This window comes from Saccoglossus kowalevskii, chromosome 15 (assembly GCF_978046115.1).
Source record: "Saccoglossus kowalevskii chromosome 15, keSacKowa6.1, whole genome shotgun sequence".
Taxonomy (NCBI): domain Eukaryota; kingdom Metazoa; phylum Hemichordata; class Enteropneusta; family Harrimaniidae; genus Saccoglossus; species Saccoglossus kowalevskii.
In genome coordinates this window covers 18,221,057-18,242,176 of record NC_140655.1, presented here as the reverse complement: position 1 = coordinate 18,242,176, position 21,120 = coordinate 18,221,057, and the positions used below count along the sequence as shown (strand labels likewise).

The following is a 21,120-nucleotide window of genomic DNA, read 5'->3' as shown; positions in this document are numbered from 1 at the left end:
AGGTGTACCTGGGTCTTCACATATGCCTGTACATTGAAATGGCCAGTGTGGTAATTTGAGATTGTTCTGACAATTGTACGTGTTTTTCATGTTAGTGTCTCGTCTAATAAAATATTAGTATCAATTTGTTGGCATTTACTACAATATATATGCATATATGTCAGACTGAGTGTTGTGTGCATAAGTTCACAATTTCGAATACGAAAAATCTTTATCGTAGGATTATTTAACACATTAATGTGCTTTGTTGCCAATTTCGTATTTTTTTAAACGCGTGTAATTTTCACTTACCATAACAAACTGGTACTTCTTTATCCCATGACCCATCTTCTTGACACTGTAATGCAGCAGCAGATGATATCGTGTACAATTTACCACACTCGTACGTTATTGTTTGTCCCGGTATTGCAGGAAGTGAACCTCCTACCAATTCTCCGTTATCAGGGTTACCTGGGTCTTCACATATCCCTGTGCATTGAAATGACCAGTGTGGTTATTTGAAGTTGTGTTCGACAAGTGTAGGTGTGTTTTAAGTTATTGTCTCGTCTAATGAAAAATTACGTATAATATAATCGTATCAAGTTGACATATAATATATATATATATATATATATATATATATATATATATATATATATATATATATATATATATATATATATATATATATATATATATATACACTAGGTGTCAGTGGCGTGTGCATGTCCAAAACAATCACAGCGTCGAAAACGAAAAGTCTTTATCGTAGTAATATTGAACACTCAGTGTGCAGCTAACCCTCATGTCTGGAAACATTGTGTGCAACTCAAGCTCGTATATTTCTCGTACTGCGAATACTTGTACTAATAATTTCTTTGTTCTTTGTAAATTGAAGCTTATACACTAGTACATTTCTCGTATGATAAAAACCCTGTAACCATTGTGTAAATATAGACCGTATTATACTTACGCTGGCACTCTGGATTACTGGTGGAAAAATTAAATTCCGGGTTCCACATTACAGAAAAATCGGAAAAATCTAACTGGCATGTATACGTATCAAGACCGTTAACAAGTTGAAAGCCGTCGTCACATGACAGTGTAGCATAGGCTTGGATATTGACAAGTCACGCTACCGTTCGTCAGTACTCCTGGGTCTGGACAATTTTCTACAAAAACGAAACAAGATAACATTCAAATACAGGGATGACAATTTTTTAAACTCTTGATAGTTTTCCGTGTGAACAGTAAATATTATAATGCTAAATTTCTTTTCTATAAAGATAGGGATCGCGTCCGCAAAGATTCTCTACCTCTGTGGTGCTCAGATGTATTTATACGAGAATACTTTAGTCAAAAAATTACGACAACAGAGCCAAGTTACTACTTTTAGAATGGCGGCCGGACGGGAAATGAAAACACGCATACATTAAATAGTGAACTTGATATAGAGACTGTGATATTATTCAAGTAATACAAACTTACCAAAACAGAACACTGAGGACTCTGGATTCTCTGACCATATTCCATTTTCACATATCAATTCAGGCCCACCAAATAGACTGTAACCATCGGTTGAATTACTCTGGTCACATGCAAGTGTTAAAGTATCACCATCATTATATGGCGCTGAGCCGGAATAAATCTGTACTCTGGTTTGTAAAGTGCCGGGTGTGTGACACGCTGAAATATACACATAATACGTATATCGAAGTGACTGTCGCATGTACTTACAATAATGTGTAATTTTTTCCACTCGGTGTGTTAGTTATATTCATCACACATATTATATTAACTATTAACATTAATAGCATATATCGTGCGACATATATGGGTATATTTTATTTTAACTACCACGACTACCATTTACAAGATCCATCAGAACAATTACAAGACAATTGAAATTCTGTCGAAAAATGTAACTACTGTTAAAATTGCAATATCAGAACACGTTTACACTCATTAATATTAGATATATAGTTTAATATGTTATAACAACGGATTATGTATGATGGTTTATCAACTGGGCATATTAGTATAGTAAGGGGAAACAGATTAAATGAGAAAGGGTTCTCAAAAAAATTAGATGAATTAGCAAATGTCGTGTTTTTCCAATAAATTATATTACAGTTTTGATTGGAAGCAAGTAGTTTTGTTATTTTGCCTAAGTTCCTCAATTTACTATTTTTGCGTCCAAAACACGTATAGAAATTAAATCAAATATTATACATTACCGGTAAGAATAATGCTAAGTTCAACGAACTGTAGTTAGACGAGTACGATCAGCCGATTAGATTCTTTCATTTCATCGGTAAACGTTATAACTTTAGATTGTTGCACTTACCACATGTTATTGTCGTGCATCCTATGAGTGTACTGTCGCCATCAAATCCATCAAGCGTGAAATTTGTGTTAGAGCCCTGTCGTAGTTCAGCGCATACGTACGTAGCACATGACGTGAGTGTCACCGCGTAATCAAAATCGAATGTGATAGCGCCACCTGGCGTCAGATGCTGATCTGCCTCCTCTTGCGATAAATTGGAAACTGATTCCAAAAACCGTGTAGCCCCAGAACTGGAATCGCTGAGAAACACTTTAATAACCCAAAGATTGCTCCCAGTAGCACCAGCTCCAGCACTACTACTTATAGCATCCACAACTAATGAAAGTGTTGACTCTTGTGTCGGTATCAAAGGTAGGCCACTGTTGACTGTCGTCACAACTTTAGTAATTATAGTACCTGTAATATGACAATATATATATTTGATATTTGGTATATTAAGGTAAAACTATCATCATTTCTGACGTTATCAGATTTCACATGATTTCACATTTCACATTTGATTGTAATCCAACTCACTTCGACATAAAGGTACCGAGTTATCCCACGTTCCATTATAACATGTGAGAGTAGAACTGCCTATCATAGTTTTCCCTCCGTCACACTCGTACTCAACGGAACCCGCGTGTACGTAACTTGCACCGTCGACTTCTCTGCCATTTTCTGGTGCGTTGGGCTTTTGACAATTTACTATAAAAGAGAAAACGTTTAAAGAATATATGTCTATGATCAATTTGCCATTCGAGCGTCGAGTGTTTGGCAATTTGCATATCAATCAGCTATTTGAAATACGCCCAATTGATTTAATAAAAAACGTGTAATTTAAAAAATGAGAGGGCGCTTGCAATTATTTGTAGTCATACCACACACTTCAAAACCTACACTGATGTATTCAAATCAAGTAGTTTATACTAGTATATGATGGGGAATACACTCAGACATTATTTCTCATATCTTAATTACAAGTTTCATTGAAACTTACAGAAACATAATTCTGGTGGAAGAGCTGTTTGTATATTACCCCCGACCGTCCAGTCTCCGTCGTCGCACGTGAACGTGTCTACACCGTACTTCGTGGTATTAACACCACACGTAAACGTAACTTGATCACCTGTCTCATAAAATGAACCATCTACTGTTGGATCTGGACTTCGTGATCCTAAACTTGGATTTCCAGGATCCTGACAAAGTTCTGGAAAATAATGTTGTACAAAACTATTTTATAGATACAAGTATCACAGTGAATATTTGTAATACTACACAGACACGACGTAATGAGAACGAAAATTCAAAAATAAGTATGTTGAAAATTTCAAACCTTACATATGATATGTTAAATTCAAAACCATTCCAAGTTAAGGGTTCTATAACTCATTAAATTGGATTGAGAAAACACTTGTGCCATTGTTCAATACACTCCCAGAAAAAGTAGTTTACCTTTGTATTGTATTGTATTGTGTTGTGTTGTATTGTATTGTATTGTTTTGTGATTTTTGATTTACGGGTATGTAAAACGAAATTACATTAACGGATGTAACTGATAACTTTTCCAATGAAATCCTTAGCACACCGTTGGCAGGCCAGTCACACTGGTTCTCACCACAAGAGATTACGATCCCCCCTGCCAAATGCTAAGAACAACTGAAACTAATATATACATATTTACATGAAAATTTTCCACCTATGCGCATCTGTTTGTGCAGGAGTTTTACGACCGTGTGCCTTTACTGACATCAACCAAACTTGTTATATGGGAAGTTGGCACCCAAGGCTCACAGGTGCTACACCTTGCCCAAGGGTGACCTGGAAGTAGTTGTGGCAAAGGGTAAACTCATTCTCCCACGTCCATAGACTCCACAACCGGATGTAGTTTAAAATCTTGCCCAGGACACATATATACATATTTAAATAAACGTAAACGTTGCCTTTAATAGGTAATACCTCACACGTGAGGCCGAGTTGGTGCAAGGCTTTTATGACCGTATGCCCTTACTGACGTCAACTAAACTTATTATGTGGGAAGTTGGCACCCAAGGCTGACAGGTACTACACCTTGCCCAAGGGTGACCTGGAGGTAGTTGTGGCAAAGAGTAACCTCATTCTCCCAAGTACAAAAACTCTACAACCGGATGCAATTTTAACGTCTTACCCAGGACATGTCCAATACAACTGAAAACCGACTAAGTCGTGAGGCCAAACATGTAATAATTCGGGGAGCGCTGAAAAGCACTGCGTTCACCCGCGCGTTCATGTGCCCACTGGTGACATGGAGGCTGCTGTGGCACATAATAACCTCATCCTCCCAAATTCCAATGGAAAACTAAAACAATAAAAGCACAAAACAAGCAGAAAGGAAAAACGCGCGTATGTTTGTAGATAATCCACCAAGAGGACGAAACTCCTGGCTCCAGTGCGTGTTCTAAACTTGGTTGTGCATTTCTGTACGTGAGTACGTAAATTGCAATATTTGCCAAGACAATAGTATGTTATAGATTAATGCGGAGCTCATTATCCTGAATGTGGCGTTCTCCACTGTCCATGTATTGTTAAACTTAGGCAATAGGTTCATAACGCGTGAATATTTATATTCCGTTTGAGTCTTGACCTAATACTTTGTTTGAAAATTTCGAAAGGATCACTAGACCCTTTGTTTTGCCGCTTGTTACGACGGCTGGAGTGAATCGCAACTTTAGCCATGCACGCTAAGAAGCAAAAAATGATTTGTGCCTGGCTAGAATGAAACTGTTTTGAGCAACGGGGTGGTAATATTATGAACCACCAACCAGGAATCCGAAAGTCTTGTTGAACCAGACGAGATGCGATGTTCGTAAAAAGGTAGAGTAGGTTATCATTAGACGTGCAATCAAAAAAGATATGTTGAAGAGTATCGACCTCATCACAGAAAGGACACTTATCAGAACTTTTCAGACGGGCTTTGAACAGAAATCTCCCAGTTGGAAACGCACCATGAGAGATACGCCACTGCAGGTCCCCATATTTTCCAATAACTGGTGCTATATAACAATCATGGAAATTGGGCTTGGCATTTTCAGGTAGACTCAGTATGTCACGTCAAACAGTATCTAGTTTTTGTGAATGATGACTGACGTAGAGAACCTGAATTAGATATTTATAAATTGCACCCCTTTCAAATTTATAAAGTGGTAAGTTAAGGTCATCAGAAAAGTGGAGTTGAAAGCTGAGGTGTGAAAGAGAATGGTTGCACTCTTTTTTTACTTTTGAAATATGTGTTGGTTGTGTCTTTCCATTCAGTGGGGATGGAATCATGAACAACCTTTATACTGAGCTGAAGAATACGATGGGAGTGGATTTTAATTCTATCTGCCAGATCAGCAGCACCCAACCAAATATATTTTGTTTCCCCGACAAGGTCCCTGACTTTGGTTACTCCTGCATCCACAAAGTGTCTAAGTTCAAACGGTTCATTTCTTATGGGGTTTAGAATGAGTGGATTGTGAAACAGTGGTTCGTTGAGAATATCACTAACGTTACTATCATTAAAATTACGCATTTTATCAACAGACTTCCAACACTGAAGGAGTTCACAATAAAAGGATGGCAGATGACGTAGAGGTGCCTTAATGTTGATACATAGAAGTTGACTGGCAAAGTGCTCATTACTTACTTGGTTAAAAAAGTAGTCAGTGAATTTAAAACAAGGATGGTTATGGTTGCTGTACAGGTATCTTTGAATGTAACCAAGACGCATAGCGCTGATGCGCGTTGGGAGGTGCGTGACGTTTTGCCCACTTTTTTCCAAGGGGGGGGGGAGGGTACAGTGTTTCGGCAGAAACCCAATGTCGGCCTTGCCAAAAGAATTCAAGCAACAATCTCTGCACCTTCAGAACTACGTCCATGGGTGGTGCTAGGCTGTTAATACGGTACAATAGCTGTGAAGAAATCAGGTTATTAATAACAAGTGTGCGCCCTCTGTAGGACATGCTATGAACGAAGTGATTCCAGAAATTAATTTTATTATTCACTTTTGACACAAGTTCATCCCAGTTCTGGTCGGTATATGTTTGGCTGTTCCCAAGATAAACACCCAACACTTTCAATCCCACACTGTTCCATTTGATGTTAAGGGAAGTGTCAGTGTTGTTGCGCCAGACTACCAGCCCATAGCCCTTCAGATTTTTGCAGATTTATTTTTGAGTTTGATGCTCGCTCATACACTTGTAACCAGTGAGCAATTGAACTAAAGTCCTGTTTACGAGTTATGAAAAATTCAACATCATCAGCATAAGCAGTAAGCTTACAATGCTGTTTATTGCTGTGTGGTATGACTAACCCTTCAATATTTTTATCATTTCTGATTTTCTGGAGTAGTGGTTCAATGGCTATAACGTAGAGGGCAGTGGACATTGAACAGCCTTGTCGAATACCCCTAGCCACTGTGATGGGTGCAGTGAGGGCGCAATTAACGCGAATCAGAGACTGGGCGTGTGCATAAAAGAATGAAATGAAGCGGTCACCAAAACCAAAGGCATAAAGAGTGTTAAAGCGATAGCTATGGTTTATTCTATCAAAAGCCTTTTCTTGGTCTAGGGCAACAATGGCCAGAGGAGAGTTAGTAACGTTGGCATGGTCAATGCTGTCACGTAGGAGATTAATGTTATCATGAATGTGCCTGTTGGGAACGCTACAAGTTTGGTCTGGGTGAACAATGGTGCCAATGACCCCGCGCAGTCGCAGTGCAAGCGTTTTCGTGAAGATTTTATAATCACTGCATAACAGACTCACTGGTCGCCAGTGTTTTAGGTTGGTGACATTACCTTGTTTAGGAAGGAGAGTAACAACTGCTCTAGTACAAGATAGAGAGAGCGCATTTTCGTTGATGGCAGCAGTAAAAACTTCACACAGATCTCTCCCAATAATATGCCAAAACGTTTGGTAAAACTCGTTTGGTATCCCATCAATGCCAGGCGTACGCCCATAAGAAAGCATTTTGACGGTAGTGCTCATTTCGTCAAATGTGATCGGTTCGTTAAGGTCGTCACGGTCGGTTATTATTAAGCTTTGGTAGGCCTTCAAAAATGTTATTTTGAGCCTCGATGTCGGTGTTATCAGGAGTGTACAGGTTATTGTAAAAATCATGTATGAGTTTGCGAATTTCAGTTTGATTTTCAGTGAGCGTGTTATCTTGGCGCCTGAGCTGAAAAATCGCCTTTTTATTGCCATTCTTTTTCTCTAGCTGGAAAAAGGAGTGACACACATCACTTTCGTTCAGAAACTGATATCGCGCACGAGTAGTAACCCCAGTATTTTCATGTTTAACGGTGCATTGCGGGCAGTAGTGCGTTCAATGGCTTGGATTTCCATTTCCAAAACGTGTTTTTCCGTTTTGTGTTTATCTTTTTTAAATGTGCAATATTGCTGTGTTAATAATTTGATTTTGTTTTTCCCGATGTCCCACCACGCCTGGATATTCGCATGATTGTTTCGGAGCGATTGCCACTTCGCCCAAAACTCAGTGATAACAGCTACGTATTCATCATCTCCCAAAATCCCGGTGTTCATACACCACACAGGACTCTTATGTTTACCACCGTCTATAGCGATGATGATGCTGACAAGAGAATGATCAGAAAACGCTAGCGCACCATTACTGGTATTGATATTTTTAATTTTACCGCGCAAGCACTTGCTGATGTAAATTCTATCTAAACGCACCAGCGTACCACCACGACCCCAAGTAAAATTCAACGTGTTACCATGGTGCTGACGCCATGCATCACACAGTTTGAGGCGATGTATGACAGTTTTGAGCAGCCTGGCTGTGCGCATGTCAGGTTCTCTACCTTTATTTCGATCTATTTCAGGTTCAGTAGTGCAGTTAAAATCTCCTCCCATTATGACAGGGTCTTTGTTTAAATTACTAATAAAATGTTCAAGCTTCGAAAAACATTCCATGCGCTCAGCGCCGTTGATGGTTGCATACATATTTATAATGTGAAATGAGATATTATTTATTTGAATATGGGCGTGCACAACGTACCCAGGCATGATTTCATACTGTGATAAAATATTTACGTTTGCTGCTGGGGAAAACAAGATAGCTACACCTGCGCGATTAACAGTGCCATGAGAAAAAATACCAAGGCCACGCCACACAAGTTTCCATATGTTTTCATCTGATGCACGAGAATGCGTTTCCTGTAACATATAAAAATTGCAGGGGTGGTCACGCTTAAGATATTCAAATACACTATATCGTTTGAGAGCATCCCGACAGCCATTAACATTGTATGTTGCGCATGTTATTGAGCTTGCCATCATGAGAGTGGAGTTTTTTTAAAAATCGGCCATAAAATTACCAGTTCTCAGGCTGATTTGTTGTTTTATTTTTTTAATGAGTCTGTGAATGCGCGCTTTGTCTGAAATGTTCAATTGTTGGGAGTTTCGGTAGTTCATTAGGTGTCTAGCAAGTATCTTAAGATTGGGACAAAATTCAAAGCACTTGTCTATGAATCTACGAGAATGCAGCGTGGACACCAAAAACTCTTTAATATTTTCATTTGATATAGCTGTTTCATTACTCTCAGTACACTTTGAAATCTCGAATTTCGTAGACCCTTCATTGTCGCTACATTTACTAACAGTTTCCTTCATTTCAACATTTGTTTGATCTGGTAGATTTGGTGTGTTAAAAAAGTTTTGAGACTGATCGGTTAGCCCACTTAAGTCAAGCAGGATAGCAGAAAGTGGTGAGTAGCGCGGGGATGTAGCAGTGAAATCAAGTGAGGGGGATGGTGGAAATGAAGACAACACAGTGTCATCGGGCTGTGGCACAGGGTTGCACACTGTCACATTGGCATAAACATGTGGTTTGGAGGGCGAACAGGGTGGGGGAGGCGAAGGTGATGCAATGAGCGGGGAAGGAGGGGTTTGTACCCTCTCTTCATCAATTGAAATATTTTCTTCAATAGTTTCTATTTCATTTTCATTTTCATTTTCGTGTGTGCCCTTTCATCTTACATGAAAAGTAAGTCAGTTCATCGGAGGAAACATAAATGTTGTATGTTTGACCTTGGAAAGCAATAGGCAATAAACCATTAATATTTAGATCTTTTAAATGAACATAAACCTGGCGGCGAAAAGACTTAACGTGTTTTAGTGTTGGATTTTTACACCCGAGTGGGATCGCTCGCACCGCGCTCATAACACGCCCATAGTTGGCCAAGGCGTCAGTAATACATTTGTCTGGCAAAAAAGGGATACATTTGATAAAACAATTTTAGTTGAGGGACGGACCAGAGGTTCGACCGACACATGTAAATCTCCAACATCAATGCCAGCGGCAGAGACCATATCAACCCATGAGACATTAGACAGAAAAACGATAACAGATCGATTCATGCGAGAGGCCGCCACAATATTAGTTGCCCCGACCAAGTCAGCAATTGCCTCCACATAGGTTTCGACTGGGATTCCATCAATATTTTCACACCTTATCGCATGATTTCTCGTTAACTGACTTGTTGACGTTGAAGGTGGTCGTGTGTAAGCGGCAGCCATCTTGGTCGCCGACCACCTTGCCAAGGCAGAGGCAAGAAACACTCCAAAAAGCACCAAAATAAGTTATAGTAAACCAGAAAGTTACTCACGTAGTGACAATAACAACAAAACAGAACGCCTATAGCAAAAATCACAACTCAGATGGAAGCAAGACACCAAAACCAGGCGAAAACGTACGGAGCGCTGTAAACGACGTGCTCACTCGACCAGTATTGTATTGTATTGTTTGTGAATTGATTTAGTAGTAACAACATAACTGAAACGCAGTGAAAGTATAAGATATTATGTCCGTTATCATGTTCTTTCGGTAGTTTATAATAATATCGTTCATAAATAACATAATTATTTAAGGCAGAATAAATTAAAAAAACTAATTTTCACACATGAATAATATAAAAGTCAGTCAAAATGTTAAGAATGCAATACTGTAAAATGACTAATATTCACTGGGTTTAAATTTCACTCATTTACCATTTCAGGCATATTCAGTGGGCTTTAAATTCACGGTTTCGTCATTTAGATAATGTGTTCTATGCTAAATTTTACATATTCACTGGGTTTTAATTTAGCGCATTTTTCCAGTCAGCGAAATAAGCTAAATTAAAACCCAGTGAATAATTACCCCCTTTACAGTATACTACACTGGGTTAATTATGCATAATCAACTATTGCGAAATAAATTGAGAGTGTGAAACAAATCAATGCCTAGACATTCATTCGCAAATTATCACAGTCGATGATGGTCTTAAATGCAATTATATTACGTTGCTGGATTTAATACATTTAAGCTAATTTGAGTGCATCTTCCACAAACATGCCTGACATGTAACTGTATTAAACTGACTTACTTACGATTAATTGGGAACACGGCATATAAATTATGAAATACTAGCACAGAATTTTAATCAATAAAAAAATGTCAATACAGAATATACTCATTATTCCAGATTTTTAATTTGCTCGTGACTATATTACAATAATTCATTGAGCTTTACTTGTATTTGAAATTCCTTTTTATAACAAAGTATTAATTTAATTCAGCATTTAAACAGTAACGTACATGTCATTTTAGGGGTATTCGTAACATATGGCTAACATAAGGGAATATGAGATTGATGAGAAATTCCGTTTTTAGCTCCGCTGTAGACTTTGTGGAGTGGAGCTTACCATATGAGTGATTGTCCGTCGTCGTTCGTCGTCGTCGTTGTCGTCCGACGTCTCGTCCATCGTCCGTGTCAATGTTTTTCTTTTCCGTCTTCTTCTTGAAAAAATACAAGCTTGAATGTTTTGATACTTGGTGTATATGTACCTTGGGTAGACCTCTCTCATATTTGTTCGTTTTATGATGATATCTTCAATTCTCTAATTTTGGTGAATATTTGTGTCATTTTTAATTCTCTAATTTTGGTGAAAATTTTTGTCATTTTTGGTAAAAAGTAACATTTTCAACTTCTTGTTAAAAACCGCAAGTCCAATTGCTTTGATATTACATATATAGGTACTACATATGGACCTCTCTCAAATTTGTTCATTTCGTGATGATATCTTTAATTCTCTAATGTTAGTGAATATTTTTTTTTTATTTTTGGTAAAAAGTGATATTTTTGACTTCTTGTTGAAACCGCAAGTCTGGTTGATTTTATATTACATATATAGGTACTACACGTGGACCTCTTTCAGGTTTGTTAATTTTGCGGTTATATCTTTAATTATCTAATTGTGATGATTAATTTTGCTGAAAAGTGATATTTTTTAATTCTTGTTGAAAACAGCAAGTCATGTTGCTTTGATACTATACATATTGTTCATTTTTTAATGATATCTCCTGTTCTTTAATTGCAATGTGCATTGCTAACAGCGGAGCAATCTCAGCCGACAGGCTGCTTGGTTATAGCTCAGTGTGTACTTTCGATTTATGGTGTTACATACATAGGAATTTCCTTCTGAAATTCGAGACATATTCGGGGACACCGTATGCACCATCTTATTGTGTTTAGGTTTCTAACTATATGTAGATAGATTGCTGTCACAGTTCAACCATACAACTACTTACTTGCGCAAGCGGAATCACCCAGCGTCGGGGCTATACTAGATGTACCCATAATTGTCAAGCAGCTATACCCTGTATTTGTAGACACAAAACCATTATCACACTGTACATATATGAAATCACCAGTCGCCAGCACAGTGCCGGGTGACGTCACCACGGTTGTGTCGTTACACGATCCATCTATCGCTGTAGTGTAGCAATCCACGTTAGATGGATAGTCTGGAAGGACACAGTTCGCTGTAAAAACAAGTAATAAACACATATGAAGACGCTTAGGGGGAGACCGTGACAGTTACACACACTTTTCGTCAGTTTACCAGAGACTTGAGATACTAAAGACCATGATTCACCTAACAACAATGTAGTAATTAATACGTCATGGTGCATGGTACACAGTAATACCAGGGAATGACGTGACCATCACACGTGTACGTTTTGTGTCACATGAAGTGTTCAGTTGGATCATACAGACTATGGCAAACGTGTGTATATAAAAAATACGAAAGTTACGAATAACAATTTTATTTCTTATTATGTCATTATTCCCTGGTCGATTTTGATGCAAGAGTGGTCGAAATATAATTTGAAACAACTATCTTCAAAATGATTCCTAAACTATGATACATGGAAATATATAATGAGCCTGACACACTTGGATGCTGACTTATTTTTATTTAGGATAAAAACATTAACTTTATTAACGCCTTCTTATTTACTATTTCATTTATCATTTGTTAAATCGTGGCTGCATAAAAAGAAGGATGACCGCCAGATTTCAGTATGAAAATGAAACTCGAGCATGGTGCATCGATTCGTGGTGCTTCGCGAAATAACTCTTTTCGACACTCAGAATGCGCGCGGTACGGTATTTTTGTCGTACGCAACCATAGTATATAAGGGGTACAATTGTGATGTTAGTTTACACGTTGTGCGATATTTCAGCTTAATTCCCGCCTAGAAACAGTAAGAAAGCATGTCAATCATGGGTTTAGTCATATACAGTATATTATAACTACTATACTGTCTAGGGTTTAAACAAAATCAAAGTGTTAATCACGAGCCTTTTATTCATTCTCTAAGCATAGTACTAATGATGTAAGTGATATGTTCTGAACTCTGCGGAAGGCTGCGAAAATGAAAACGAATTGATCACAACATTCCCGAATAAATTGTTATAAAATTTAAATGTTTTGATGGATTCATACAACACATACTTTCTTGAAGTATGCGACCACAAAGAGACACTAGCGCCACATACATGTATATTTATTCTACGTACGGATTTGGATTACACTATATCACGTAGAAATACCACGTTGCGGCGACCGAATACAAATATTACTCTTTTTGATTATTAGGAAACTTAGGGGGTCCTTATAGGATGCAAGCGTACAAAAATATGTAAATCTCTACGATCTAAGGTTTAATTCCAAAACTAATATACTGAGGAACTTAATGTGTGTGTGGAATAATTGTGAATAAAATAAAATGCACAAACCGAAAACTGAAATATTACACACGTGTTAACAACGTGCAATATCAATTCTTGGCAATGGACGTTTAGTAATAATGAATATATATATATATAGAGTGACGTGAGTCTGGGTGTTGATTTTCTAAGTGTGTGTGTTTGTCTGTCAAGTGTAAATTCCGAACGTGTGTCTCACCTCGGAAAACGAACACGTAAAATATGGTCACTTACGGTCGATTAATCGTGAAGCATTTTTGTGATGTGCGCACATGCAGGTGTGAGTTCCGGGATCAAAAGGTTCAGATGTGTGTCAGTGCCCTTTACTTGGACACCTACAATAGCAGTCAGTCAGTTGACAAGACTGCATCGCGTAATAAATGAAACTCAGATCGCCTGAGCTGCGCGCACACAACGATAAGATAAGCATTCTATCCATTTGTTGATTATGCACCGAATGCAAAATATTAAACCACCACGCTAACCAGCAAGTCAATATTCGACGTTTGTATTTCTGGTACGACCCATTTAACAGACATTCGGAAAACCTTAAAGAGTGGTTAAATTGATCTAATAAATATAGGTCAAATAAGGTCATCCTGTTACTATCAATCAACGTAGTCAACGCTGGATGGCATATCTGACCAGACACTCTATAGTGTGTGCTTTCACGAAGGCAGTTGCTACGTTGTGAACTGATGTCATTGTTCTTTTTTTTTAAAGCTGATTTCGTGAACAGTCACAATCACAAGTATACAGGCAAAATGTTTAGCATGTGTTGCTATTTTTGTGTTGCCCTGTGAAGAACACTGTCTTCATGCAACACGGGAAGAGACACAAACATTATTGAATAACTGTGTCGTCGACAGATTCGTGCCAGCAAAGTTAAATATTAACCGATGGAAAGTGTCAACACAACACTGATGTGTGTTAAATCGTCACGCTTAAACTAGTAACAGCCTCGTCTTTCAGAGTGTTGACTTGATTAATGCACAGTGTGTCAAAGATCCTATTCAACGAAGAGGTGAGCCTTGTAGACAGTCTCGTATATTTAAAACATGTCAGGTTGATGGTTGCCTATGACAACTACGGCATCACGTGACTAATCAATTAATAACAATTGCGAAGTAAACTTATATAAAAAACATGTGGAGATTTGATTGGCACAAGCAAGTTAATTACTTTATATACTACGCATACGTGATTGTGACATTTAACTGGTATAGAGATACCGTAATGGGAATTGGATTTCATGCGTTGAAATTCCATGAAAAGTACGTGTCATTATCTGTATACAATTGATCCGAGTACAGTGAAATGTACACCAACGCACGTAAAATGATGAGATGATGATGTAAGTCGAATATATGAAATAAAATAAAAATGGCTGACTCTCACCCATTTACTAGCGTTATAGTTTTCAATTTGTAATAAACACTTCAAATATAAGTGTTGAATGTTCGTTAACAAATATTGTACTTTGCTTAAACATATAATGTCGTTATAACGGAGGAGAGAATGTTATTCATTATGGAGGGTGAGCTCGCACCAAATCAAACTTGCCAGAAACTAACTTTAGCATCGGGTAGTTAATTTTGGTGCGACCTCACCGGTGCCCGTACGTGCATGGTACAAAATTAAAGGCCAGGTGCGTTAAAAAGTAGGATCGGATGACTTCATGCAATGAAAGAATATGTAAATTATGTTGACCGGACAATGCGGTGTAAGTTACTTATCAAGAAATATTGTGTAACACGCCCTAAAAATACCCCAAAGCGGCGGAGAAATTGAATTCCAGTAGTTAGTTGGAATGTGTCACGTGTTGCGCACGTTAATCTACATATTAGATTAATACGCAGTTGTATAACAACAATGCGTTTGCCTGCATTTGCACTTTATTTGTACGTGCCTTTGCACACTGACGCCAACGTACACTGCTTCGAATTTTTCTTGTTGTAGTTGTGTGTGTTGTTTTTTTCGCATCGGTGACGAAAAAGAGTGCCGTCTACATACAGTCGCCTGCAGGTCAAAGGTGAAATCGTGCCTGAATTTAACAAAACTGTTAAAAAAAAGCCGTCCAAAAGGGACCCCCACTGTCTACAGAAATAATTGACTAATAGCATGTTGCATAAAAACACAAAGAGTCACTGAACCCCCCCGGGAGGCTAAGAATGTGACATAGAGTGCAGTGTAGTGACACGTACTGTATTATGCCAATTCGATTATTGGTCTGAGGCAAATTTATTTGCCTTGCAGCAACTCAACCATATATCATACATAAATAAAAATTATTATTATACGGAAGTATAATGAGTATTGAGACAGTACGCAAGGCTTATATCCACAACCATAGACTCTAAGGAAACCGGCATGTACACATAAAAACACGAGTTATCTATGACATTTTATTTATAAAGTGCAGTAAGTTCGTATGTGACTTGACAAGCCTAAACACCTTAAATGTTAAACACCCTGGTATTACTGGAGGTCATACATAAAACATATTGTCACATTTTTGAGTTTATTGAGTAATTGTATGCGATACGATTCGATGAAATAGTCTAGTTCAATACGTGTTAATTTCATTGTACATTTCTTTGCCCAAAATGACTACATGTGTGTATGTCTATAGGCGCCACGGACACCCTAGCGTAGCGTGGCGAATACGTCGTTAAAATCGTAGATTTATGATTTGTTAACACATATTTAGGAGCATGGCGATTTTTGAAACTTTTCCAGGAAGTGATAAATTTAAGCTCGTATTGTAAAATTATTTTAGTGAAACATCTACTATTAGGCAAATATGTGTTAAACATTTCTCGATATAGAAATACAACAACGACCGTATGTTAGTTCATTAAATATTTTGATGAAAAAATGTCATTTAAACAAATCGCCAAATTGCATGTTTTGTCTTGCTTACTGTTCCGACATGCATGTATTTGTCGTATCGCCTGCTTTGTGATGATGCATTGTAATGTAACTTTTGTTGTTGTAACCGACAAAACAATAGTTTAGATTATGTATTATACCTAAACATGCGTCCACTGCAAACTATTTCCCCGTGTCGATGGACGTATACAGCTCTATACATTGACAGAAGTTTATGCACAAAATATCTGCGTCCATTGTCCATCCATGATCTAAATATAAAGAGTGGCTCACTGTGTCACTATTTTCAGACGGGGCGTGTTTCACAGACTGCTAGTGTGCCGTGACAAGCATCAGACGAAGAAACAGCACGTCTGCGTGACAGTGTTGAGTGCAAACAAAACAAGTGTTCATACATTAACTACTGCATTGTCAGCCAGTATGGTCGAAATAAAATACAGCAGCAGATTCTTTTCACGGTGTATCGGAAAAGTGGTTCTAAACTCCTCTGTAATAAAATGGCCATATTTGATTGGCAGCTTCTTGGTCAATCAACGGTTTAAACAACAAAATACATGTATGCATATAACTAAAATTGGTTCCCCGTAACCTTTGTCAAAATTGTTTTACTAATGTTTCAGTTTTACAGCAAACATGGTCCTACAATAACGTGGTTGCAATCTTTAAACCTTTGTCGGATGTTACCTACGACACAACTGGCGGGTCAATTCCATCCGTCACCCACCACAGATGTAGCTTGGCAGTCACTGGTGTAGTAGCGTGTTTCACGGCGTATAGTAGAGTTTGAGAAACAGATGGTCTGACATTACCTTATATATATTTCATATCTCCAACCTTTCCGGGATATTGATATAAGGAAAGTACTATTAAATGTCCATCAGGCTAAACTAAGTAATGCGCGCTCAACAGGATATTTATAAAACGTAATAAGAACTCACCTGATATGCTGGATACCGTCAGTATGATTATAAGTATCGGGAAATACTCCTTCCCTGTCATCGTAGTCGTCACGCACAAAAAGAATAAAAACGTAGAACTGTTTGGAAGCAATGTTAGTTCATTAACAGTAGCTCAACGCATGAGGAAGTATATGCGGTGGATACCTAAACCTGTCTTTTAGTACTTTGCTTTGTCAGAAGGTATTGACGAAAGTTTTGTTGTCTCATTTATGTTACAGTCACGCCTGGTCAGCTTCTTTCGTTTTGGTAGTGCTCCCAAGATCAAGAGACATTATATTATATTTGAGTGGTCCCGACAACATGGCAGATAATATTTAGCTGTCCCAAGAACAAAGCAGATAATATTATCCCCGAGATGTTACAAGAACGAAGGGGATAATATTATCCCTGAGTGGTCCCAAGAAAACAAGAGATAAGTTTCCCTCTGAGTTTTCCTAAGAAAAGATTAGATAATATAACCTCTGAGTTGTCGTAATATTATCCCAGAGTGGTGCTAAGAACAAGGCACAGAAACGAAGGAGATAATATTATCCCTGGGTCAGCCCCCAAAAAGAAGAGATAATATTATCCCTGAACGAACTCAAGAAAAAGGGCGATAACATTGAGACAATCATATTCCTCAGTGGTAATAAGAACAAAAGGGATAATATCATTCTTGAGTGGTATTAAGAAAAAAAGAGATAATATTATTCCTGATCATGAGTGAACCTAAGAAAAGAGGAGATAATATTTTCCCGGAGTGGTTCCACGAACGAAGGACCCAACATTATCCCCGAGTGGTCCTAACTACAACAGAGATAATATAATTAGTGGCCACAACAAGGGAGATAATATTACCCCCGAGTTGTCCCAATAACAGCAATAGTAATACGTAGTTATGTAGTGATTTTTAAAATGTTGTTAATTTTTGGTGACATTGGGCTGAGTGGTCCCAAGAAAAGGAGAGATAATATTATACCTGAGTGGTCCCAAGAAAAGGAGGGATAATATTATCTTTGAGTGGTCACACGAAAATAAGTGATAATCTTATTCCTGAGTGGTCCCGAGAAGAAAGAGATAATATTATCACTCAGTGGACCAATAACAGCGATAGTAATACGTAACTATTTAGTGATTTTAGAAATGTTGGTAATTTTCTGGTAAAATTATGCTGTTTTGATATTGACTGCATTTTCAGCTAAGGGAAGTGAATTATTCATGGGAAAAAATTATTACATAATGCCAGAAAGTAGTGTTTTAAAACGAACGGATGTCCTTCTCGCCGAGGGATGTCAGGCTATGCGGTGCACCGAACGTGAACTTTGACAAACCAAATACATGTGCCCAATTGAATTCCGGGAGTTATCTAGTGGCTTATTGTAAACTACCTATTACATGGGATAAAAATAAGAACCCAAATGTGCAAAAATCTCACGCTAAAATATATTTTACTCGCTCAACTGTGTGCAGACAAAATAAAACTGCCCCCAAGTGCGGAATATTGTTGCAGACGCTGATTTTCTTTACTTATTAATTTCTTTATAAAAAAAATAATTTTATTTTGCAAATTACAAATTTCATATAAAGCTCACTATACCAATGTATGTTAGTATTTCTGTTGGAATAGTAATTATTCCGGTAATATAATACCAGTTCACAGCACTAGACTATCACAGTGTACATGACATCACCCGAGAGGGCGCTGTAACATTGGGAATTAGTTTAAGAAGAAGGCAGGGTTGATATATATATTTTGATTAAAACAAATTGAAATTATAAGATTGAAATAAAGCAGTTGTACATGTCAGGATGTAATTTGAATTCTGTAATATCATATATTAAAACATCCAAAATCACTAGTTTTTCAGAAAAAATAATCCAGTCGTTTTGACGAAAAAGCTATAAAAACAATAAGATCGTCATTATTGTCGCGTGATGGCGTGTTCTCGTTGATCCTCTGATTGAATTTCCATTTCCAAAATACGAAGACATGTTTGACAGTTAACAACCTGTTTGGTGCAAAATATTAAATAAAAATAGAAGCCGGGATGCTACCGTGATAATTAGCGGCTCTAACAACTCATCATACTAAAGACGGCATCGTGTAATATTTAATTAATTAGTAATATTAATATTTGATAGTCGGAATTGGCGTGAATTCGGGAGCATATTGATTGTGTGTTTTTTCTGGATTTGCCTGGTTCCGAATTACTGGTGGACTGTGGTAATTTAGTGAGAAGTGGGACATTGTGAATCCACGTCGGAACACTGAACAAAAAGCATAACCAGGTGGAATTCGGACAAACAATCAAATGAGAAGCCGAAACTATCGCCAACAGCCTTGAATGTGGAATCTTAAAGATAATAATGATGGGTGTGACTTCATGCGAAAGACTACAATGGTTAAGTATTAAGCGGGGCCAGTCCACCTTCTGTTATCTGTGGCATTACGCGATTTCAAAGCCATAAACAACTGATTCATCTGATCACGGATAACGCTGTTAACATAGGCGGGGAACATGAACACGCCTAGTTGAATTATTGTACATTATTATACTCGCTGTGTATGTCAAACAATAACACACAAGGTTGATAATGCAATTTGTTTTTGATATTTAGATTGTGCCTTGTGTCGCAATTTGTTATAATCAACGTGAGTAATTGAACACGCTGTATATCAATATTGCAATTCATCGTACCATGCCACAGTCGCAATAAATCTGGGTCACACCTACAAACACGCCCTGCATTCCTTGTCAAAAGTCGATCGAACAGTTCATTTCACGACACAAAACTGACAATGTGCGTCGGCAAAAGCCATCAGAGATGAATGAAATCACTTCACTGGACGGCAAACAGTCTTTCAAACGAACAAGCATTCCAATGTATGTACTCGTATACTGAAAACATAACAGGTGGGCTTTTTCAAGGGCATTGTCTCTAAGACTACAATGCCAGTGTTTCGCCCACATCACTCGGTACATCATCTATTGACAAAAATACTAAAAGGTGCAATTTCTCATATAAGAATACCTCTTTATACTTTGAGAATATAACTATTGAACAATAGAGATAGTTTCACAGTATTGTGTGGTTTATTGCGGTGAATGGCGTTATGAATGCAGACTCACAATGTCGTCGATCACAATGGCTGTGGGAAACGGCGCAACACTCGCTATATGCTCAAGTAAGTGGATATTTAACAGAATGCGTTATGTTCTGGATATCGGGGAAAATGTAATGTATGTGAAATCTACAGTATATCATTTGTAGGTGTCACGTGATGCCTTAGTTTCCGCCATCTTGTTCATAATACAATGTAGTCGGATGCAGTCGTGCAAAATACACTAAAACGTTATCTAAATAAACATCATCAGGACTTGGTAGTATTCACTTAACAGTTTCGCATAATCCTGAAAAGTGATTTCGAACGAGGATGTTTGTTGCTGACGTAATCAAACGTCATATACGAAGGTCGTTCTTGTCAATTTTTGATCGATTAGATTATGTGTGTAACTTTAACCTTCTGGTCGTCAAATGTTGTCACATTCCTCACAAACAATAAATAATAATGGCATTTTCCATGTTTTACACGTCGACATGCAGGCTATGGAAAATTAATAATATTAAATGAATATACAAGAAATAAAATGTGTTTCAGCAAAGTAGAGCAGGTACCATATTTATGTTTACCCATTTAAGATGCTGTGCCGTCATGTTGGTTCAGTGGCAAAAGCATAGTACACAAAAAGCTCAAAGAACGCAGCCTATGCCCCTTTAACTAAAATATTGTCACGAACAATGAACCAGTGCAATGTGAGCGTCCCGTACGGCTTCCCATACTGCGTGACTTCAATTGTTAGATCATAAATGAGACGCTCGGTTAATTTAAAGCGGGGGAGTCGTCACC

General features: G+C 37.8%; 1 protein-coding gene across 1 annotated transcript; it reads right to left on the bottom strand.

Moving 5' to 3' along the window:
- Nucleotides 1–327: 327 nt before the first annotated feature.
- LOC146734034 (complement factor H-like) lies at nt 328–12,224 on the bottom strand. The gene is made up of 7 exons (XM_085508492.1): nt 11,916–12,224; nt 3,306–3,515; nt 2,843–3,013; nt 2,327–2,722; nt 1,468–1,665; nt 953–1,151; nt 328–468 (listed from the first exon to the last, which is right to left on the bottom strand). The coding sequence occupies exons 1-6, from the start codon at nt 12,172–12,174 to the stop codon at nt 1,072–1,074; spliced, it is 1,314 nt and encodes a 437-aa protein (XP_085364618.1). The 5' UTR covers nt 12,175–12,224; the 3' UTR covers nt 328–468; nt 953–1,071.
- Between the last annotated feature and the right edge of the window lie 8,896 nt (nt 12,225–21,120).

Coding starts and splice junctions, on each gene's coding strand:
- LOC146734034 (XM_085508492.1), bottom strand. CDS start 12,174: ATGTGTTTATTACTTGTTTTTACAGCGAACTGTGTCCTTCCAGACTAT. Junction 1,666..2,326: donor ATGCACGACAATAACATGTG/GTAAGTGCAACA, acceptor TGTATATTTCAG/CGTGTCACACACCCGGCACT. Junction 1,152..1,467: donor GTCCTCAGTGTTCTGTTTTG/GTAAGTTTGTAT, acceptor TCGTTTTTGTAG/AAAATTGTCCAGACCCAGGA.